Below are 25,388 nucleotides of genomic sequence, written 5' to 3' on the forward strand. Positions count from 1 at the left end.
AAATAAATTGAAAAATAATAAATTGTCTTTGTTGAGGGCAACAATAACAAGAACAATAACAACAACAACAACTATGGCAAAAACATAGATAGTGCCGCAGAAAATGTGTAGCATAAATAATTCCACCCACAACTAAAAAAACAAGAAGATGTAATATATAGAGATATATATTTATATATGTAGAAAAAAAAGTATTACACAGTCACTAGGGCGACACGCTAAAAGGAAAGTCATAGAGTCTGTTTGCGGCGTCGCTGTCGCTGTCGCAGTCGCAGTCGCAGTCGCAGTTGATAGTGACGCTGGCGCTGGCGCTAGGCATTCCGTTCTCTCTCGTTTTCAATTTGACTAGATGTGGGCGCTCACACACACACACACACACACACACACACACACACGCTCTCTCTCCCTCTCTTTTGCTTTCTCTCTCTCTCTCTCTCTCGCTTCGTCTGCCTCTCGTTAAACTAACCTACATCAACAGCTGTCAAGTGCGGCGTCCACGCAAGCCGCACTTTGTTAATTGCTGCCCTTCACATTGTTCTTTTCCCATCAGTGTCAGAGGCAACAACAACAACAACAACAACAGCAATGAATTAACAACAACAACAACAACAATAAACAATAACAAAAGCAATAACAAGAAGAGGAAGAAGTAGACAAAGTGTTAGCATTATAATGCAAATGTTAAAGCTGCCGGCGAGATTAATCAAAAGTAAAGCAAAAATTAAAATCAACTCATTCAATACAAATGAAGACGCTGGCGAGCGTCTTCCTTTCGCCGTCTGACTGACTGTGACTCTCTCGCTCTAGCGCTCGCTCTCGCTCTCGTTCTCGCTCTCGCTCTCGCTCTCTGTCTCGCCATCTCCCCCACTGTCTTGTGCGCGCTATCTCTATCTATCGCTCGCCTGAATGCCCGCTTAACCGTTAACTACTCAAGCGCGCGCTCTCTGCCACTCGCTGTCGCTCTCTTGCTCAGTCCCGCTCTCGCTCTGGTGGCTCTCTGTGCGGTGCGAGTGTGGTGAGCCTTGGTTGGTTGGTCGAACAGCTGTTTATCCGGTCTCCTTGTGCGTCGACGCGTGTGTACATAACCTCAATTAGCAGCAGCTCGTGTCGCGCCCGTTGCGTACTCGGGCCGCTCTTGGATGTTGCGGTAGGCGGCGACGCCAGCTGCCAGCGCTGCCAACGCATCGCAACGTCGGCGTCAACGTCAGCGTCAGCTTTGACATACGCTGCAAGTGTCCAGCACTCGCACTCACTCTATCCCACTGCCTGTCTCCATCTCTCTCTCTCTCTCTCTCTCTCTCTCCCACTCGCTCTCTCAGTCTCTGTCAAATTGACGAGTGCAACGCGAACGGCAACGACAGCGACAACGACTAACCCTAGGAGCAGCTCTCAGGCCGAGCCGCAGGCTTTGGCTGGTGCGGGTGTGGACGTCGCTGCAGCTGCAGCTGCTGCTGCGGAGCCGACGTCAACGCAAGCAACAACAAGAAGAGCAACAGCAACAGCAACAGCAACAGCAACAGCAACAGCAATAGCAACAACGCCAACAGCAACAGCAATAGCAATAGCAGCAGCAGCAGCAGCAGCAGCAGCAGCAACAATCAGCAGCAACATCAGCGCCCTGTGTGCACCGACAATAATATGAGGAGTGGCAGTTCGGAATTACTACTCGAGCAGCAACAACAAGAGCTACGGTTACGTAAAATCCGAGAACTGGCTCCAAAAAAGAAAAATGGCAATCGGCGCTTTCGTTCGTGGCGGGAACGTGCGCGTTTCTATGGCACCTCAACACTCGCCTTCTTCTCGGTGACGGCCGGCGCCTCGCTGCTGTTTCTGGTGCCGCTCTATGTGGATCCAGCGATATCGACACTGAGCCACGACTTTATCGAACATCCAACACTGTGCACAACAACACGGCGCGAGGATCTTGTTGGCATATTCAATTGCTCGTGGAGCTCCTGCCGCGAGGGCTGCACCTCCGATCTGTATCGCTGTGTGCACATCTATGTGACATTTATCGAACAGAATATAACGATACCAGAGAACATGACCGACTATACAAACTACACCGCTGAGTGGGAGCAGTCCAGCGAGGCCACACTGCTCGTCAACATTAAGGGCTGCGGTTATCCGCCCACAGTGACGTGCAAGAATTTTAATATGTACTACGGCGTCGAGGGCGCCATCTATCCGTGTTTCTATTCGCGTAAAAACAAGACCGTCGTACTAACATCCTACAATCATGACGATCAGGAGGCCATGATCATACATTTTTTTGTGGTGCCCTTTGTGATAACGGTCATCTCATCAATCGCACTCTGCATCATGCACTGCGATTGCCGCTGCAAAAAGGATCGCAGCCATCGACGCAATCGTCCCCAGTGCCGCAGGCCACGCATTGAGAATCTCAGGTGAGCCACGTTGACTGTTAAGCAGTCAGTGATTCAACGAAAACTAACTGTGCATTGAGTCTATGTGCTTTTAAATTCACATAAACCTGTTCCATATTTTGCTCAATATTGCCAAAATCATCCAAAATGTCGGAATGTTCAATGGGACTAAGTAATTTCCTTATGGAATTCATACAGAGCTGTCTATGTTTGGCGGGCCCATGTTTTTTTTTCTTTACATATTTTTTGTTTTTTAATTAAAAATATATTTTGTTTTCATTTAATATTTTTATTTGGTTCACTTTGATTTGTTGGCATCACTTTTTGAATACGATATCTCTCAAATGGCTGCCTTGGTTAGGTCTGCAAACTATTTAGGTTTGTCTAAAATTAAGAATCTTTAAATTATTATTATTTTTATTTTTTTTATTTTATAATGATATGTCTTCTTTTAATAAGTTTGGTTAGCTATAATTTATGAAAATTGTGTTCAGATTTAAGTATATAAATAAATAAAACCCAACTTTAAGGTTTCTGTAAGATTCATAGCATAATAATTTCATCAACCAGCTATTTATTTATTTCCTTAGAATTCGTTCCATTTCCATAATGTCTATAACGTTTCCCATCTGCAGACGTGTTTCGATAGATCCTCTAATTAAGTCGACTGCTGCATTATTATGCATTATGCAGCCTACCTATAGAACGATTAGCATCGAGCTCGCACAGCTGATGCTCCCCTCAGTATCCGCATCCGCATCCGCATCCGCATCTGCATCTGCATCTGCATCCGCATCCGCATCCGCATCCATAGCAAGAACAAGATGCTGCAGCTTTGTCGAGCTTCAGTTAATTTGCATGCATCGTTGAGCTGTGTTACAGTTGACTTCAAGTTGTGAGTTCATTTAAATTAATGAAGTTTACAAAAGTTCGGCAAAAGTTTTTGGGGAACTGAACTTAAGACGCATGCCAGCCACCTGTCCAAACCGAGAGAGATTTAAATAATTCAATAATAACATATGCGACGAAATCGGGAGTCGACTTTATTGTTTGGAGTAATGACTGAGCTGTATTATTTATAAGCAAAAGTGTCAAACGTGCATGTGTGTGTGTGTGTGTGTACGTCCGCAAGTCACGCATTAACTGACAGCGCACGCACCACACTGCGTATGATTGATTTGTTGAGCTGTTGACAAGCCGAAGTTTTCTTACTGCAGCAGTGCCTTCGATTAGTTCCATACGAATAAGTGCGACAATAGCAATTAGATTTATCATATTGAAAACCTAATGGAAGGCATAGAACAATATTTATTGAGTGCTGCTCCCATTGATTTGTAATTATAATCTCCATTCAGAGCAATTCTCTTTGAGTTCCAGTCGATGGCGAGCGACGTGAAATTTGCATATCCAAGTCGGAGTTCACATAGAGTCAATCGATAATGAATTGCTCGACCCCTTACACACACACACACACACACACACACACACACATACATGTACACATATAGGCCTTTGCATTATTCAATTGCCTCGTGTCAGTTTCACATGCTCAGGCACAGAGCAGGCAATCGTTCAATGCATTCAGTGCCTCCATTGTCTTGCCTTTTCGACTGTTTACCTCATTGTCTATGGCACACGTGCCCAATCAATTAGTAGTCCAATGAGCAGTATACCTAGATAGATTTTGGCCCACAGACCAAATCGACTTCAGCTGCAAAAAGATTGAGTTTGTCAGTTAGCCCTTGTCTCAGTCTCGTTTCTTGTTTGTTAAATGCAGCTGCAAGAACTTCAAATTGAAACTGAAATCTATTAAATTTGGTTATTTGTTTGTTCCCCTTTTCACTGTCTCTCTCTCGCTCTCTCTCTCTCTCTCTCTCTCTCTCTCTCTCTGTCTCTGCCTGACTTCGGGAGTAATTGACACGTATCGCCCAAAGTTTTCATTTCATTTGAGCTCATATGCGCGTTGGATGGATACATATACATATATATTTCCATACAAAAATATCACAGTTTATGCCAGGTGTTGCCACGCCCTCAAGCTAAAACAAAAAAAAAAGAGAAGCTAAAAAGGGAATTCGCATAATTTAGCTTGTTTTCAACGGAAATCACTAATAAAAACAGTTGAGAAAGAGCTGTTGAAAAGTTGCAAAAACAAACTGGCGTCAGCATGTGCCATTGTTAATGCTATCTGTGACAGACACACATTCACCTTCACACACGCACACCCACACACACACACACACACACACACATGTATGCCTTGTCTATGTGTTACATAATCAGCTTACCTTACGTCGCATTCGCTCGCTGTTTGAGTATGAAAATAATTTCAGCGACTTTTGTAAAAGGATTTGCTGCAGCAGATCAAGCGGTGCACGCAGTGAGTCCTGCGAAATATTGTTGTGATTAACGCTGAGCCATTATAAGCTAATGATCGCTCTGACTCGCACAACTGGCCAACCAAATTGCTGCCAATGAGGCGTATACTGAACGCTTCAAACACTTAACAAAGCAGCGTTCCGAGTGCAGCTTTAGGCGAATATGCTTCAAGGAGCTGCTGCTGTTGCTGCTGTTGTTGCTGGCTCGTGGCTGCACCTAAAGTGGCCTACTTAGCCGGGCCAACTGCTGCTCCAGCGTCGCTTGCTGCGTGTGTGCCACTTTTCCAGCCAAAGAGTGTTTCTTTTTCCTCAAAGAAAAAAGCCACAAAAATAAAAAAAAGCAGCAAAAAAAATCAATTTCTTTTGCCTTGCAAACGAAGCAGCTGCAGCGCATGCATTAAAGTCACGTCTGCCACATATTCAAATTTCTCGCTAAACACTTTTCTTGATATCATTTGACGCATGTATGCATATTCCTTTTATTCTTTATCTCTCCTCTTGCCAACTGATTCGCGCCTTGTTTCATTAGCCAAAAGCAATTTATTTGCAATGAGCTGAAGCATCATTAATGCATTCAAGGGTCGTCTAGCTATTTGCGGGCTGCATTCGCTGGCGATTCGGCACGTATTTTTCCATTTCGCTTTGCGTCTGGTTTGGCTCAAGCATCTACAAACAATACAATGCGGCTGGCTTTTATCTTTCGGGTTCAAAATGGAAGCAAGAAAACAGAAATAAAAAAAAAAAAAATAATAAAAAAAAGAAAAGGTTTGCTTTTGTTATTTTTATCAGACACATTTCGAACTACTTCTAGCATATGATGAAGGCTGAGGCTCGTGTGGGTGTGTGTGTGTGTGTGTGGCATCTCACATCGTGTGTGTGTGTGTGTGTGTGAAGGACAGCAACGCCTATTTCTCATCACGCCCACTCTGAAAAATCAATATTAATAATGCGCAGCATATGAATGCTGCTCAATAAATTTTCCTTTTCCGTGCGCCATTCAAAATGCAAGCCGCATTGAAATACAAAGCCATTTGGTAACTATCGCCTTCAGCCTAAGCACACTGGCAATAAGCCCTGAAGACTGCTGCTAGAGCCAGCTAGTGGAAAGCCAACAACTGGAAAATCAAGCAAAATGCTCCACTGCAGGCGGGCAAATATTTTCGTTGACGCCATTTCATTCAAGCAAATCCCCAACGAAATCCGGACAGTTGGCAAGCAAAGTCCGCTAAGTCAGTCAGAAGTCGCAGTCAGCTAGACGTTTCATTAATAACACACACACAGACACACACACGTATACACGACGTAATTGTCGGACAAAGTAATGTACATTTAAGCCCTGTAGCTGGCCATCTTAATTGCTGTCAATGACAGTGGCACATGCGCAGCAAATACAAAAACAACAACAACAACAAGAACTAAATTGCCAGAAGCTCTCATTGCTTTCATTTCAAAGTAAACTTGTTTACGCTTCAGTAATTTTATTAAGAATTATTACACAATACGATTTGATAGTGCTCAGCCCCTCAAAGTATGCTATGCCGCAGCCTTAACTTGCGCTCAATAGGATATGGAGCAAGCCCGATTAGATGTTGTTTACTTTCGGTTTTGCTACAGCTTATGGGCAATAGCACCTGCACTCTGAGCACAAACAATTGAGTCTTGATCTTGAAATCAAAAGCTCCAACTCGACGATTTGATTGAGGTGGAGTTGCTGTGGCGCGATAACGAGCCAGCTCAAACTCATGTACGCCTTCTTTCTGCTGCCAGAGCTGGCGTTTTAAAAGTAATTGAAATGTCTTAACGATCTCGTATTTATTCAAACATTGACTCCAACGAGCACCCTTAACGCAAAAACCATTTATATTATTTAGATATTATTCATATTCTTAATATCTAGACTGCGTTATTGAGTCGAGAAGGAAATGATATTGTAAATTATCTATACGTAGTTATTAATGGGCATATAATTGTGTGTTTATTATAATGAGTGATGAGTAGAGTAAAATAACTCAACTTGAATAGCTTTAAAAGACAGTGATTACCTATTCTTGAACTGGGCTTGCCAGACTGTTGAGATAGCTTACTTAGGGCGCCATACCACTCGAGAAAGCTTCTCATTATCCTCCACATACGTAGATATATCCAGACAACATTTGCAATATTTCAATATTTCTTTGAGCTGATTATTGCCCAGAATTGATACGAAATATCTTAATCTATTTTTGTAGTTTCTATACTTTTGTCTCCGTACGTTTCACGTTGGGGATAATCTCTAATTCTTCTAATGCTAATCCGCAGTCCATGAAGATATTCAAGCTTTCAGCAGTCTTTCACCTATATGATCCTTACTTTCCAAATGTGAAATAAAATTTAAATATATATAAATAAACTTTAATTGTATTGATATTGACTATTTATATGTTATGAAGGAGTCAGTTTTTATGTAAGACTTTTCAGATTCAAGTGATATGAAAGCTTTTCATTTGTTATCTATAGCTGAATCTGTAGAGATAAAAAGATATTTAAAATAATTTTACCAATCAAGGCGGGCTTACACTGGCTTGACTTGGCGGTCCATTCGTTTGCTGCATTTGCAGTCAATTCAAACTAAAGGCGTTTATCTAGGAAGCTAAACTTTAATTAAGATGAATGTCTTTTTAATTGACTGTCATAGAGATCTTAAATTTAGCAGAAAAACTAAAAAACACACAAATAGTCTTTTTAACCAGCTCTCAAAGGAGTTAACGTTGTAGCACAGTTAATTCTTAAGCCAGACATGTACGAAAATTCTGAAGGACCTTTTGAAAATGTAAAACACTTGAATAAAACGACTCGAAAATGCCTCGCCCCAGACAATTTAGGAGAAACCCATAGCTCAACGGCGGAGACAGCGATTCCATTGAGAGTTCAGATTGAGACTGCGCCTGTCTCAGCGTGCGCAAGAAGGGAAAAATATGCGAACATACTTATATACAGTACACACACAAACACACACGCACACACACAGATAATATCTAAATTTGAGTATGTTATTAAAGTGAATTTATGGCCAGAAGGTAATACGTACGTTAAGCGCTTTCCCAACAATACACAAATATGCAAGCCCATAATAAATTCATGTCTTATAAAGCAGTCACATACGCTACCTAAGGCAGCAAAAGCTACAGATTTTTAATGGCTATAAATACAATATATAATATATATATATATATATAAATGTAAATGTATATAAGCATGGCTATATAAATTTATATACATATATGTTTTATGATCGCATATTATGCATGCTGCAGCTCAAAGAAAAACTTTCGTTTGACTAAAATGTTTCAGCTCGCACTTAATGAGCATTTGAAGACATCAGCATTTGTGAGCTCTCAAGCTCGGCATGAATAGTGAATGGAGGAAAATGCTATGTTAAATCTCGGCTGCAGCTGCAAATTAACAGCATCATATTTGGCCAAAAAGCACGTTTTGCGCACCTATTTGTATTTGGCTTAATTCAAACAACAATTAAGCTTAAATGTGCACGTGAATTTGCTTAAATGAAGCGCAACAGAGCAGCGCGTGCGGCAGCGTGCGTGGGGGCGTATGAGTAATGTGGGCGGGCGTGCTAGCAAATGCCTTCTCGCATAATTTGAGAATAGCAGGAAGAGTGGGGAACAGAGGGAGAGAGAGAGGGGGAGTGAGAGTGTGCGAATACTTTGTGTTTGTGTCTCTGTTTCTCTCTCTCTCTCTCTTTCGCTCTTTGTGCATATAAAGCAGGCAAACAAACAGAGCTTTTATTCAACGCAATTCACGTACATAAAACATTTATCTTTATGGCCGTCTTCAAGTGTTTTCTCATGTATATATGTGTGTGTGTGCGTTTGAGCCAACAATGTGACATTGCTCGTGTCTAATTTAAAAAGTAAAAAAAAAAAATAAAAAAAATAACAAAAATGAAATTGAATTTTTTAGTTACTTTGCAAAAGGACCTTGCGCAGCTTTAAGAGCTCGATTCATACAGCATGCACAAATTTAATTACTGCCGCATGTCCTTTTACCTGCCAGCTGTGCGCCAGTTGCACTCACTTCAAAATGAAGTGCCGTAAGCCAACAACAACGACAACAACAACAGCAAGCAGCAGCAAGTAACTGTAAAAAAATGAAAAAAGAAAGCAAATTTACAAGCGAGAAACAGAACAGCTAACAAACAACAAGAAACTGTAGGCTTTGCTGCAAAACAATTTTGTTGACAATCAAGTGCAGTGAGCGTCGCACAAGGACATATTCAAGCATCCTGCACTGTGCGCCCAACCCACAGCATAATGCAACGAATTTCAATAAGAGAGCCGAGCATCATCCATCAGCCATCAGCCATCAGCCACCTGCTGGCCGGACTTGGATGCTGCTGCTGCTGCTGCTTGATGCTCGGCCTCGACCAAAACACATTCGTGGCGCTGGCAACGCTAGCATCCGCATCCGTCACTGCCACACTTTGGCTGCCAGCCGGCAAGAGCCGAGTAACAGCAGCTCAAGTACAATGCGGCCGCATACTCATATAGCCGAGTAGCCACGGCCCGCGTGCCAAGGCTGAAGCTGATCTGGCATCATCTGTCCCCCAGTTGTTGCCTCAGTTGCCCCAGCTGCCGCTCGCCTGTCAATTCGTCTATGCCACATCCATTCATTTATTTCAGGCAAGTCCATCATGCAGCTGTCACAGTTTTAATTTCCTAATTACAATCCCTTTCTGCAGCTGCCTACTCTGCGGTCGTCTCTTGCTCTTTGTGTTTTTCCTTTTTACGTTTTCAGTTTTTGGCTGTTCGCCAAGTGCATTCGACTTGCAGTCGTTCCTTTTTATTTCAATATTTCGCAATGATTTCAGACAGCAATTGCGGCTGCCCATTGGTAATTGCCAGTCCAGCAGATACTCAAATTCATTTTCGACCTTCCCAATTGGAGAGCTAGCAACATGCTTAGCAAACAAGATGGAAAGGGCAATGATTTGACATTCAGAAAACTGTCTTAGCCGTCTCTGAGGTAACCCAGACTATCAATATGTCAATATAGAAATATAGGAACACAGAATTATAACCATATAATTAATCAAACTATCAATCTATCAATATATTAATATATCAGTAAAGCAATATATCAACATATCAATACATCAATATTGCTATATAGAAATATAGATATGTAACCATATCAATATATCGGTATAGCAAGATAGTAATATATATTAATATATCAGTATATCAATATATCATATATGTCAATATACAAATATATAAATATATCAATATACCAATACATCAATATTGCAATATAGAAATATAGATATGTAACAATATCAATATATCAATATAGCAAGATAGCAATATATCAATATATCAAAATATAAATAAATCAATATATTAATATATCAGTATATCAATATATCAATATAAAAATATACCAATACATCAATATTGCAATATAGAAATAGAGATATGTAACTATATCAATAATATCAATAAATCAGTATATCAATGTCAATATATATTAAAACATTCATGTAAAATACATCAATATATCAATCTAATCTCAAGATCCTATCTTTTAAGAGCTGTTGTTAATTTGTATATTTTGACAACGAAAAATTGTAACCTCATAATATCTAGGACATGATTATTGAGTCTAAATAAATTAGTGTTATCGATTAATGCAATCGACATACGCTAGAACTGGAGATTGATCAAAAATATATCGTATATACTTAAACTTCATATTCTTCCCACTTCACCTTCTTCTTTTAATTTAATTTGAGTCTTGCAACTGACTTTCTGAGGACCTAAAAGTAAGATATTCGTACGCAAGGCTGTTGGCAGATATCGTTGCAAATGAACCTTCAACTAATAATTGTTTGATGCAATTAGGCTGGAGAACAAAAGGAACTTCTCCCGCTGGCTGACCTTTGGAACTGTATTGTGTTATGGAATTGAATTGCGGAAAACTTAGTTTATCAAAGACACAGGGCCCAAGGTCAAAGGAAAAGAATGCTTTAATTTTAAGCAGCGTGTTAGGGAAATGTTACGGTATGTGGAAATTGTGTTTTCAGTTCCCTTTGTTTTCATTCCAGTGTGTGACATGTAGCATTTGTCCAGGCCGTGCCGTGCCATCTCTAACGTACAACTATAAGCATTTTTATTAAAACTTGACAATTATGTAAGCTGCCTTTGTTGTACGTGTGCCATTGTCTTTAGCTTTGCCTTGTTTTGTGTGAAATGGAGTTTTTTTTTTTTTTTTCATTCTTTTTTCGTTTCTGTTCTTACTTTATGTAGTTCACCTATGGAAGCCAAACATTTGTATATTTCACAATTTCCGTTTGTGTTCCGGAACGTTGTTCGTGTCGCACATATTTTTATTTGTCATTGTTGTTGTTTGTGTTTGTGTTTGTGTTTGGCTGTCCTTTTTCGCACTGGCACTCCAAATGGGACATTCGGGACCTTTCAACGCAATTCCATGGCCCCGTTTCGGCCTCCCTCACAATTTAAATTGTTTGTCTGCGGCAGCTTGGACATCCTGCTCTCTCGCTCTCGCGTTCGCTCTCGTTTCAAGTGCAATGTGCCGGAAGCTAACAGCCTACATATATACATATATACATATATATATATATATATATATATATATATATATATATATATATATATATATATATATATATGTATTTATAAAATTACAAAAATAACAAAGGTAACAAGTCAACAACAACAAAACACTTTAAATTGTCATCGTGCCGTGTTCTTGCCACTAGTTTTCTTATTTGTGTTGCCCGCTCACTGAAGAACGTAACTTGAATGCGGCCTAGATACTCTGTATATATACTTAATTCTAATTTATAGAATATTTTAAATGTATATATACTTTATAACAATATTTATAATATAATTTATATTTTTTATATTTTTAAGAAATATATATATTGCCTGAAAAATTTCAACTTGAAGCTCTAGGGTTCTAGCCCATTGTTCTTGGGCAGGATTGAAGCTTTCATGTGCTTCAGAAGCTCGCAAAAGATTCTAACTAATCGTAGATTTTTTTAAGCTTCTACAACAGCTTGAGCAAATAAATTAATTTAAAGTAACTCAATTTTATATTAAATTTAAAAGCATTATTAGTCAATATCTACATAACTTTATACTTTTATAAACTAAAATGTTTACAAAATAATCTTTCTACATATATGATTTGAAGGATCCAGCTATGCTTTGCAGTTGAACAACCAACAAAAAAATGCACATGCTAACCCCAACCAGTTTCAAAGTAGATGACAAAGATTTAAGGCCAGGCTCAATGTATTCTTGCTTGTCGAACTCTTAGTTCGAATCGTTTACAGCCCTGGTACCGTTAAGCAGCTGGGCACCTGCTTCTGCAGAGGGTATATGAATAAATAATAATTTCTTGAAAGTTATTGCGACTCGTCGTCGCATTTTGTTTTCCCTTTGTCTAGGCGATTGTGTTAGGCTTGAGCCTTGCTCTTGGCACGGCCCATGATTTATGGAGGCAACGTTGGTGGCTTTTAATTTGCCACGGAATCCTTGTTAAACATTTGCAGCGCGTCTCGTCCTCGTCTGGCTGGCAGCCTGAACTTTGTGTTTATCCTTCGCTCGGTCTCTTTACCTTTTTACGCAACGCATTGTTGTCAAAGCTGAAGCTGGCAAAGCATTTTGTAATTTATTTAATTTAACTTTTTTTCTCTCATTTTTGTCTTTTGTTTTTCTTTTTTTTTTTTCTGTTGGGCTTTGCACAGCAAAAAAAAAACTTTCCGAGGCGTTCGCTTTTGAAGTTGACTGAAATGACAAATTGTAAAGGACAATCAGAGTGGATAGCTCGGACAAGGAGTAGAAAATAACAAAAAAAAAAACAAAAGAAATATATATATATGTATATACATACATACAAAAAAGGTTCACCTGAGCGAAATACCGAGCCGAAACAAAATATATTGAGTCAATATAATAAACAGGAGACAGAACGAATTCCAGCTCAATCAAATATCAAAGCAATCAATGAACATTCTTCGGCCTTAGTTTAATATTTAACTACTGCAAATATATAGCTGATAGCCTATCACCAGAGCTCAGCCAATGCAAACAACAAACAGCAAAAAGGATTCGCTCAGCAAACGTCTAAGCCCTCGGGCGCTCATTTCAGCTCTCCATGAATATTTCACAGAGCATTTCTTTGTGCACGAGCTGAGGCTGCGCTCTAATAGATTTGGGCAAACGAAATGCACTTGAAATCTGAGTGAAAAATGTTTTATTGTCTTCATGTTCAGCTCTGGCTGTTCTTGTTGTTGTTGTTGTTGTTGTTGCAGGTAACTATTGTGGTACTTGGCAGGACAATGGCAGCTGGGAAACCTTTTAAGCAAATGACAAATGCCTTTGCACAATTTGTCTAATTTGCAGTCGTTCGTATCAAAGGCCGAAATGTTGTCCGAGTATATATATAATATTTTTTTTAATATTATTTTATTTTTTTTTTTTGAGAAAATGCCATTGTAAATTGATTTTTGTGCAGAGTTGAATGGGCGACGAGCGGCAACAAAAGGAAATTACATAGCAAAACTCAACAGCGGTCAGCCGAAGGATACACAAAAGCACAAAAGCAGTGGGTGACGGAAATGCCGACTGGCAAGTAATTTCACCCGTTTTATGTGACCAATAAATGCTTTATCTGCGTATCCAAATTGCCGCCAGCTGGCGTGCATGCGTGCCGATAAGCTCCAGCTCCAGCTCCTGCCCAGCTCCAGCCCAGCTCCAGCCCCATCTCCTCGCTTCGGCTACTGCCTGCAATCTCAGTTCCCAGCTCCCAAAAGTTGAGTTGACCCGCTGGCGTTGCAGTGGGCGTTCAGTCAGCAACAAGCAGGCAATCGATTTATTGGCCATTAAATCGTGGCATTTGCCTCTAATATTTCGGCCCGGTTGCATTTAGCATTTGGCTTTTCGCTTTATCGGTTTATCGGCTGCCGGCGCCGCACTCAATGTGTAAAATAATTTCATTGTCTTGAATGTGCGTGTGCGTGTGTGTGTGTGTTAGCTATTTTCATTTGGATTACGACTACAAATTGCCTATTAAAGCCAAGCAATTCATGACTTGTATACACAATTCAAGCCCGTCACGTAGCCCATTTTCATTTGGGTTTTAACAACTCGTTTTTCTTTTTTTCCCAACATGGAATGCAATTAAATAATGTGTATTAGGCCATTGCACACAATTAAGCATTATTGTTGCAATTCCATTGAAATGCCACTCCGTATATCTTGGTGCTGAATGCCGCCGGCTAGGGCAGCATATGTTCCACATATACATACATATATATATACATAGGATTTGGCTCGCTTGCCTTTGATATGAAATTAATTATATTTACAGTTCACATTCAAATGATGCGCATAAATTAATTAATGTTTGCTCATATTCATGATGGCATAATTATTGCGAATATGCAGGCAACCGTCAATAAATAATATCAGTACATAATAATATTACGCATACGCAACGTTGAGCTCGTACATAATTATAAATGTGACTTATTTGCATTGGATTAATAAATGAATGCGAATTGCGAAATGCGAAATGCTCAATCAATGTGCAGGAGAAGAAGGAATAGGAGAGGGGAGGAGAGAGAGAGAGAGAGAGAGGGAGAGAGAGAAACATATATAGTTAGCATAGCTAGTTGAGCACAACAATCGACCTAGATATACTAATTATCGTAAATTGATTTGATCAAAATCGTTTGCCACAAGATGAGCTACTTGAGCCAGGTCTTATTGATGCCTGCACATGCATGCATACATACATCGTGCACTTTATCTGCCATGAATGTGGCCACCGCACATCAATTATGTCGCCTTCGCCCAATGAGGGATAATTGAAACGCCATTCAGTTGTTGCCAGGAGTCGGCGGAGAGGACACTGCGAGCGAGCATGAAAATTAATAAAAATGAAAAACAGTGAACACACAAATGGAGCGTAATCAAATGAAGCACTGTGTGGCTGGGCATACTCTCAACCCATAATCTCGTCATGCGGACAATTAATTAAAGTCAATAATAAAAAATCCAACGCTCGCACGATTAAATATCACTCACTCACCGTCCCCAGTTGTGGAACTGTGAAAAGTGGATTATTCGTCAATTAGGCAACAGCCGGCGGTGCTCACAGTATTTGCTCTCTACACTTCGAACCCCTGCCCCTCTCGCCAGCCACTTGCGCTGCTATCTAAACTGTAGAAAAGTTCTCTTTGGTTTATTTCGATGCGATGCCAACCCGCTGGTCATCCAGAATCAATCGCAGCCATCTCGGTGGCACGTGTCAAAGCCACATGAATTCACAATTCGCATTTGTCGGCACTCGGATGGACGTTAATCTCACCAGCGGCCATACCATCACCATTCTATCCCATTCCATTCCATTCCATTCCATTCAATTCCATTCCGACCCGGCCAATCGCTAAGTCGCTAAGTAGCTTTTGGCCAGTTCACGCTCAGTGCGGCCTCAGCCGTATGGTTCATAATTTATTAGCCGGACGAGGACGAAATTCGAGAGCAACAACTAAAGGGCAATGTCACGGCAACAATAACCAACAAGCAGATGAAATGAAAATGATGCCACACTTTCAGTTCGTTCGCCGACAACTCATACAAATTTATTTACAAGTGTCAATAATTAAACGCTCGAGCCCATCGTCTCCATTCCCATGCATTATCCATTCGGCATTAATAAATGGCTGAGCCATCGATCGATTTGTTTTGCCTACCCAAATCAATAGATTTCAATATTTATATACACACAAATAATTTCTGAATACAACTTGAATTTTTTTTTTATTCAGGCTTATTTGTGAATTTAATATAAACATAGATATTTTAGAGACCTGTTTGCATAAGAGTAGAGGTTTTTTAAAGTATTCATTATAGGCCTTAAAGTGCTTCTACATCCGTCAGTAAGAACTATAGCTTTAATGTGCTTTTATATTAGTCTTATTTAAATAAAAAAACTTCAAGATGAAGATCTAATTAATATTTAATTTTAGTAGGTTATATTTTAATAGTTTGCTTTGAATTTGCACAGAGCTTTTGAATATGAAAGATCTGATCGTCTCTTATATATCCCATGACTTTTTGCTTTTGCTTAAGCATGCTTTCATGAGCTTTAAAGCTTTCTGTATACCATATCGAATCTAGCTTTAAGCTGATTAACTTGAATATAATGCAAATCTTAATTCATTTTGAGCCCTACAATTATGCTATTAACTGGGCAACGAAAACTTGGTGATGGAAGCCACCACCGAGGGCTTAGCCTAGCCGTGTCGTGCCTTGCCTTGCCCAATTTGCTGAAACAAATTGGCATGGATTAATTTGTTGCTTTCATGTGTCAGGGCTTCAGTTGTGTTCAGTTTCAGCTTACATAATTGACACCTGCTCGGCTGGCATCAGACTGACGAATGCGAACTAAATACAATATCAAAGCGAAACTTGGCCGCTCTGATGATATTATTATGTACTTGACATGCCTCTGCCGAACAGCAAAACCAAATCAACTGAAAGCAAAAGAAATGTGCTCAAACATCGAAAATCAACTTGTCGACCCGCGCGTGCCCCTCGCCCTGCCCATTCATTGTGTGGGTGTGAGAAAATCAATTGCCAGCAAAAGCCACGACGTCCAATACGGCCAGCCCACTTAGCTATTGGCCGGGCCTAGAGCCGGGCTACTTAGGACCTGCTAAATCGTCAAGTCTCACACGATTTGGCTTGGCTCGCGTTGCTCACATTGTTGGACGACTCTCGTCCTGCTGCTGTTGCCCAGACCGTTGCTGGTGTCCTGCTGTTGTCCTTGCGAGGCGGCACAACTGAATGCGTTATGCCAACACCTGTGAATATTTCAGGTGTGTGGCCACGCCTTGTTGCCTGACAGATTTATGAGCTTTTCCTTTTGTGCTTTTAATTTATGTTTATTTTATTTATGCAACAGAATTTTGTTTTCAAATATTATCAGCTCTGGGCTTAAACTTGACCTCAGACTGGAAATTGCTAACAAATTAAATTTCAAATTTGTTTTAAATTATTATATCCTCCACTCGAATCATGCTATTTCTTTAATATCCTTTCACTCCTTTAGCAGTTCGATATTCAAGCTCTGTTAACTTTTCGTTCGTAGACTAAATTTGGTTAGAATTTTCTTCACGCTTCTCCATATTTTTTAGATGAATGAAAAGTTTTTCTATATTTCTGATCTTTTCCACCGTCTTTTATCTGACTTTTTGCTAGTCTTTGCACTCAGCTGACAGAACGAATGAAAACGCTGAACATTAAAACAAAATTCTTGTACAACATTTGCTTTTTGTAATAAGTTTTTCTAGCTGCCAGCTGTGACTATTGTGGGTGCTGCTGTTGCTGCTGCTGCTGCTGTTGCTGCTGCTGCTGCTGCTTGTCCCTTTTGTTGTCCTTGTAAATTTCACATAATTTATGCAGATTGACGCTACGTGCAGTCAGCGAGTCGAGCAGCCAGAGCAACGAAACTTTCCAGTGCGAGTCGCTGGAGGGGTGGAGCTGCGCGGGGCCTGCCTGGTCGCTGTTCATTGTGTGGGCAGTGGAGCATTTAACATAGAAATAACAATAACAATTTAACAAATTGTCGCCAACGTTGCTGTTCGCTCGCTCTCCGAATCGCGTTCTGTTACTCAAACATAAACACACACAAACACACACACACACACACATACACGCAAGGTGCAGAACTAAACGTCTAGCCAGGCAACAAAAGAAATTTACTCGCAATATACATATGTATACTACTTGGCTTCCTGCTCTATATATATATATTTCATTTGTGAATTATTTGCGTGGCCCATAGTACGCAAGTATATGAAACTGCATGTGTGTGTGTGTGTGTGTGTGTGTGTGCGGAAGTGCCAGCACAGCAGCAGCTGGGGTGCTTGGGGAAAGGCGTCGCCCACGCGACTGCCTTCTCGTTCGACCCTTGGCACAAGAGCTGGTTAGTCAGTCGGGGCGAATGTGGGTGTCTAAGGACACACCACAAACGAACACACATACTCTATATAAGTATGTGTATGTATGTATATGCATATAGCACACAAAAAAGCGATGAACTCATAAAAAACTTATGAAACTAATTTTGTTTTGCTTGGCTTTGCTTTTGCCTTTACTTTTGGCTTTTGCTGTTGCTATTATTGTTGTTGCTTTTGTTTGGCAACCCACTCGCCAAAAGTCGCGACACACACAAACACACACAGAGGCACACACACAATCACAGTCGCAGTCGTTTTTATGGCTTGACTTGAAATTTTATGCTTCCAGGAGAGTCACCGTTGTCCTTTGAATACGAATATTATGACTATCCCACAGACACACAGACACAGTCCTACTATACTTGTGTGTGTGTGTGTGTGTATTGGCTCATCGTTCACGTTAACTTGGCATGGCCATGGCCGACTCAAAATGCCAGTGCGTTGGCCACTCCACGCCAATCGACCAAAATAGCCATTAAAGCGAATAATAATAAAAAATAATATTAAAATAAAAAAAAATAAAAAAAAAATAAAAATACCAAAAACAAAACAAAGAGAGAATTGCCCACTGCGTGCCTGGGCTAATTCTCATTTGGCATTTAGTTGGCCGGCATTGTTGTTGTTGCGCCGCTTGGCAGGCAATGAAACCGAAAATGAAAAATCAATAGCATTGCATTTGGCCAGCGTGGGCAAAGGCGAGCGAGCCATTTACTTGCCAATCCGAGCCGGATTCGTATTGGTGTCCTTTACTGTTGCTGCCGCTGCTGCTGCTGTCATTCTCCATTAGCCAGCGAGTGTCTGCGCTTTCTGTCTATGAGCTGAATACTTAATGGTCTCGGGCCAGCTTCAATGCTGTACCCGTTCTCTGTCTCTGCATGCATATAAAATGCCCTGAAGCGGAAATATTGCCATACGCTGCGTATGAGCAATGCGTAATTTTAAACACATTTATGCGCAATATTGGCGATTTATATGGTCGCGCTGCTTTTATTGGGTCACGCACAATCCATTGCTCAGTTTTACTCACTTGCTATAGTTTATGTGCCTTCTTACATTACAATTTCGAATGGAACTCCATCTAAATAATCCTACCTTTCAGCAGACAGGTGGTAGGTGGCTTGTGCTAAGTGTTTGATAGATTAAAGATTGCTGGGTACATTTTGATAGAGGCTGAAGAAGGAGAAGCTAAGGTTTACTTCAAAATTTACTATTATATATATTTTTTTAAAATATTATTATTTATTTTTTGTTTACAATATTATAATGTACATATGTATGTATGCCAAGTGCATTTAGAGCTAGAGAACCATCGATAGGGACGATAGTATCTAAGAGGTAGGGCTGCAAATTTGTATTCCCATAAAAAATTGCAAGAATCATTTTTGTGCTGGATGTATGATTAAAATTATTGAAAGTTTATTAATTTAATTTGGTTTATTCCATCGATTGTGAAATTTATCGAGGCGAGCACCTATCGATGGTTTTGCAGCCTTACTTAGAGGCAATCATTGTGACGATAGTTATTGAAGAGCAATCGATAACAGCGAAAAATATTACAGATTTTTTCTTCAGTTGACGGCAATGAGCAGAACACATATGTATATACAATAATAATTCTCGCTGTATTTCATTTCTTAAAGCTTATTGTAACTATCGTTATTCACCTATCGATTGTTCTCCTGATACATTTCACTGTGCTATCTGGTTAGTGTACATATCTACTATAACATAAAAGCTTAAACATGTATAAATTTATTTTAAATTTGATTCTCATCAGAAATATTTTAATACAATATTTAAATAATATATGTATATTTTTAAGAATACATATTTTATAATTATTTGATTTATTATTTATTAGCTTCGAAATTAAATGAGTTAATATCTTAGTCATATTATATTATATCAGAATAAGCATTATTTTTATTTTCATTGTAAATTTTTTTATTAATACTTGCATTATTATTGTTATTAATTCAAATACGATTGAAAATTTCTTTTAGTCTTTTAATCCCAAGTTAATAATTTTCACACGATTCTCGATTCTCGCACATCGATTATTTTTACTCTACTCTTAGAGTCTATAAACAACATTGTGTTCGAGACTTTATTTGTTGGAGATCGCATTTGTGACCTTCTGAAACAAATTATTTTCGTCTAATATTATAAGCCAGGCGCACATTATATTCACAGTTCGGCGATTCTGATGAGGGTTCCGAGTTCTTCCCACATTTTCCCATGCCAATTAAAATTTCATTGTGTCTTGTCTTGTTTTTGGGAAAGTTGCAAACTTTTTAATTAGTAAATGCCAATTAAAATGCAAATGCTTATATATTATTATCTGCACATAACGTTGGCTCGCCCTTTGCCTGCCGCGTCCAATTAGAAATGTTCTTAAATATACTGATTGGATTAAAGGCCAAAATTGAATTAAGTTACCGCATTAGCAGCAGCCCTAGCCGCTTTCGCCTGCCCATGAGCCATTGTTATTGACGCGGAGCTGCGAATCAGATTAGAGGGGAAACCCAGTCAAGCCAGGCCAAGCCAAGTGGAAGGCATTTTGGGGTCTATAAACGGTATCAGTTTTGGGAAAATCCACGCGGTTAATTATTCCTTTTTTCTCATAATAATTGAATAAGAATACCCAAATTATGAGCAAGTGAATGGAAATTTCTTAAGAAATGTATTCCATTCTGTTTGCCCTAAAATTGAAAGCTGTTTAATCTTGGCCAATGAAAATCGATTCGAATTGGCAAAGCACAGAAAGTCAAACTGACTGCATAATACTCGTTCAGTTAGCAGCTATATATAAATGCACAATTTGGGCCTCTTCGATTCGCTATATTCCAATTGGTCCAAAATGTTCCATTGCCGGAGCAGCTGAGCCAATATACTCTTCTTAGATTTTCGTGAGCGGGCATTGAAACTTTCAACGAAAATGGTTTCGTCTGTTTAGATGTCAGATCTATGTACATTTCGGCGCAAAAAATGAAGCGTAAAAAGTGAAGGCGAAAAAAAAAAATAGCAACGAAAATCATAATAAGAACCCAATGAACGCGAGCACAGGACACGGCGGCTGCTTTTAAGCACTTTTATGCTGATGCTGTGATTTTTTACAGCTGCCATTTCGATGAGATGGGCGGTTGTGGCACTGTGGCACTGTGGGCTGTGTGCTGTGGGTGGTGCTGATGGGTGGTGCCAGTGAGCTGGCTGCGGCAGCTGTGCGTGAGCTCTGCTGCGGTCTTTGCATTCTCGCAAGACTTTGCCACATGACGCAGACAGCTGCCGGTCGTTAGGCAAAGGAGGCAAATGATATTTGTCTACAGCAGCAGCAGCAGCAGCAGCAGCAGCAGCAGCAGCAGTAGCCACAGCAGCAGCGGTTGCTGCTGACTGGTAACTAGGTAGTGGTGGTGGTGGTGCTGCTGCTGTCACTGGGTGGATGCCAGCACTTGGGGTTTGTATATATTGAATTTTGTGGTAATTACAAGTAACTCACTTCAGTTCATTGACAATATATGTACGTGCTTGTGTGTGTGGGTGTGTGTGTGTGTGTGTGTGTGGGCGTGTTTCGTTTTCTTTGCATACTTTTTGGGGCACAAAATCTGCTGACGCTCTCTGTTGACTTTTCTAGTAATTGGCAACGCTTTGCTTCTCCGGCAGAGTTTATCATAGTGAAGCTTGCAGCACTGTTTGCATACATTTTCAAATTGCCATACAATGCTAACACACACCCACATACACACACACACACACACACACACATAGCGAGGCACTTGGGATTAACGATAATGGCTGAAAATTGCCGAAAAGCATACGAAAAATGTTTGCAATTTGTTTTGCCAGTTATGTTTGTCTTCTGAGCCGATGGCTGCTGAGTCTCTTATCTTTCGAGTGCTTCGAACTTTAAGTAAACATCAAATTGTGCCAGTTTTACGGGAAAACGCCCGAAACAAAACTAAAACTTTAGATGATAGTCAGATCTAATGAGCGCCCTAAAAATTATATGCATAAAATCAACGCAAGTCAGTGAAGTCCTGATGAGTGTTGTAAAAAATAATAAACAGTGCTGGTAAACGTAGCACATAGAGCACAATTAGTTGTATAACAGAATTGTCTTTTCAGTTTACAATTTATAGAAGAGTCTGCAAATCAAGGACTGTAAAAAGAGATTAAAATTGAAATGCATTTGCAGAATTTTATCCTTCAAAGCGCCATAACGAGCTTTGCACACACACACACACACACACACATTCATAATCGCTAAATGGTAAGGAGAACAGAGTCGAAAGCAGTAAACTGCAATAATTGAGATAAAAATGCGCAATTAGTTAGGATGAGGTCGCCGTGCGACTTCTGCTTGCTCTCGGCTGCAGGCGTTGATTACACGCAATTTACGCATGGCACAGAACGGTTAACAGAACCGACTTGGCCCGGAGAGGCCGGCACTCGTTTATATGCTGGCCATTGCTATGGCTGCTGTCTCGTCAACGCATTCCCGCTGCCTGAGCAACTCTTGGCTTAAATGTCGCACCGATACGTGCAACATTTACGTGCAACAACAGAGCGGAGAAAAAAAAACACGAGTTTTTGAACTGCGCAAAAGCTCGGGGCAAATGGTTTCGGTATTTGTTTTTCTCCTCTACCTTTTTTTTTTTAAAGTTTGGTGCAGCAGCTCGTAAAAATCTGCTTCGCACCCCTTCGAACGGGGCACGGGGCAAAGTCAGTTTGGGTAAATGTGGCCAGCAGAAGTTTGACTCTGGCCCCTGCCGGGTCGTCAAGTGCAAACGGTTTTGCGAAAGACTTGTTATTTATTTGCCGCCTGGCGAAATCTCTGTACGCATTAAAAGGCAAACACAAGTGACCAAATATTGCATCGAGCATCAACAAAAATACGCCCAGGGGACCAAATTTAAGCAGCAAACAACGCAAACTGCAAAAAGCAACAAGAGGCAAACAAAAGCAGCGCAAATATTAAATTCATATATAATTCATAAAGAGAGAAAAACACAAATATTTTATAATTAGCTCTGAGCCAGTGGAATTTAATATACCTTGCTCAATTTAAGAATTCAAGTATTGGAGTCGCATAGCTAGCAAGGCAATGCTGTGTCGTTATTCAACACTTAATTAGATGGTTGTTGTTTCGACATTGTTGATGATGATCTTGTTATGTTGGTTGCCTTGGGGGCCAGGCTCTATGCGTATGCCTTAATTTGTAATCTATGCGCTTTCGATTCACCATTTCATTGAGCCGAACAGAGCATTAATTATTGCACAACAATGCGAATCCAATTAAAATGTTAATCTGATTGTAATCAACACATTTATAATCGCATTACGTATACGCAACGTTGTCGGCTGCCAATTCGATTTAACAATTAAGCAGGAAACACTCACACAGAGAGAGAGAGGCAGAGGGGCGAGGGGCGAGGGCAAGCGAGAGAGAGCGGCATCCGCGAAGTGGCAAGCTGTGATTTCATTACACAAACATCGAGAGCCAAAATCCAAAATGGGAGACGAGCCCGAAACCCGAAATCGAGACCGAAATCAATGCAGCGGCAAATAAATCATGCGACCGGTGCGACCTCTTAACAAATGCCAGGCCAAAATGAAATTTGCCATGAACCGCAAACACGGCCAGCAAATGGAAATGGAATTGGACATGAGCTGACTTCAACCAGAGCTTCCGCACAGCAGCTGGAAAAAATTATGGAAAAGTGGGAAAAAAATATGTATAAAACGAAATATGCGCACAGAAATTGTCACCAAGAAGCACAGAAGAAGAGGTCGAAAAAAGAAGGGTATAAAATCCGTGATGATTGAGTTGTAAGCGGAAATTAATGAACGGAAACTAAATGTCTGAGTGTTGAAGGTTTTCCCGATTTCCGGCCAAGCAACACTTTCGCCCCTAATACACATTGTATACATACAGAAATCTTAATGTTGCGAATGCGAATATGCTACACAGATCGAGTTATTTATGAGGCCCCCGCTGCACTGGGAGCAGCAATCACGTAGCCTGCCTCTGCTTTGATTAATGGCAAACTCTTCGATTTGTTGTGGCCCGCGTGAGTGCCCAAAACAAAGATCCCACAACTTTTCACCAAGAAAAAAGAAGAGGCAAACAAAGTGAAAAGAAAAACGAAGGGAAAAGTGAAACGAGAAAGAAAAAGACATTTCATTCATTGAAAGAGACAGAGAGAGAGAGAGAGGGAGAGAGAGAGGGAGAGAGAGCGCTGATGAGTTGTCTGTCTGTGGCAGTTACACCGTATCGAGCGTTAAGTTGGCTGAAATGGGCAGCTTGTTTGACTTGAATGTAAGTTGGCAATTCGATTGGCAACGCCCACGTGCAGCAAACTAAAAAAGTTGCCGCCCCATTCATCGTCTCGACCGAAAAATGTTTAAAAATTCAAGTTTGTTTATACGCTTTTTTGCGGCATTGATTTGAGCGTTTGGGTGCGAGATGTCAGCGCTGGGCGACCTTTGCTATTTTCAAGGCATCTCCAGCTATGTGTGTGTGTGTGTGTGTGTGTGTGTGTGTCACATTTCTCAAGTTGCAAGGTTGTGTTCAACAAGTATCTGCTGCAGCTGCCTTGACACACAAAGGCTCATGAGACATTGTGCGGCCAAAAAGCCTAACCGAATATGTACGCCAGCTGAGAGCTTTATGCAAATGCAGCACAGGCATACACCCTCACACACACACGCACACACACACTGTCAACCTAACGGCAACAGAAAACACTTCGTGAAATGTAAGCGACCTCGACGCACCGCCATCGGAAGAGGACAACTTTCATTTGCATTTAAAGTGCTGCCATATGGCCAACAACAACAACAACAACGACAACAACAGCAACTACAACACATGCCCAACCACACCCATATTCACACCAGCATCGAGCATACGCATTTGATATGAAAAAATATTGTCAAGTGTTATTTAAAGCATCGAATATATGTATTTACCATCTATTGCGACGTCAGAATATTTGCATTTAATTTAGGGCTGTCAAATATGTTTAAAATATCGTATCGATGATAATTTAGGTTTTAAAAATAAATATCAACTCAAAAATAGTCGATATTTGGGTAAAAAAAGAATATTCCGATATAAATAAATTTTTTGTTGATAAATATATCGATATATATTTCGATATATTTTCAAAAACTTCTCTGATTTAATTACAATTTGCTCGATCTAGAGTCGATTTCAACTTATCCAAAAGAATACTCTGCTGATTAAATAGATAAAGTCTAACTTAGTTTACTATGTAGTCGAGATATAAAACTTGATGTACTTTAGCAGAATTTTCCTCTGGCAATTGGGCTGAAAACTTTGCCATATGATCGGGCAATTTATGCACGTTGTCAGCCGAAAGAGTTTGTAGCCGAGCATCAAACGACTTTGTATACTAATTGCTACTTTATAAACATGCAAATGGCTGCGCGGTTAAAAATTAGCAAGTTTATGAACTTGGCCTGTCAGCGCGAGCTGATTTCAAATGGCAATCAGAGAGCGTGGCTGCGGGCCATGGGCGAAAGTGGGACGAACAGGTGTTTAGCAGG

At 40.2% G+C, this 25,388-nt stretch overlaps 1 protein-coding gene across 1 annotated transcript in view; it reads left to right on the forward strand.

The window, feature by feature from the left end:
- The first annotated feature begins 385 nt into the window (after positions 1-385).
- Positions 386-25,388, forward strand: part of Teh1 (tipE homolog 1 phospholipid transfer protein) — a 31,383-nt gene continuing 6,380 nt past the window's right edge. Inside the window, exon 1 of the mRNA XM_018111331.2 lies at positions 386-2,408. Within this exon, the coding sequence (XP_017966820.1) occupies positions 1,639-2,408 (770 nt within the window). The 5' untranslated portion in view covers positions 386-1,638. The remainder of the gene's footprint in view (positions 2,409-25,388) is intronic.

The sequence above is a fragment of the Drosophila navojoa genome, chromosome 2 (genome assembly GCF_054131105.1).
Source record: "Drosophila navojoa isolate 15081-1374.11 chromosome 2, UAZ_NAV_1.0, whole genome shotgun sequence".
Taxonomy (NCBI): Eukaryota; Metazoa; Arthropoda; class Insecta; order Diptera; family Drosophilidae; genus Drosophila; species Drosophila navojoa.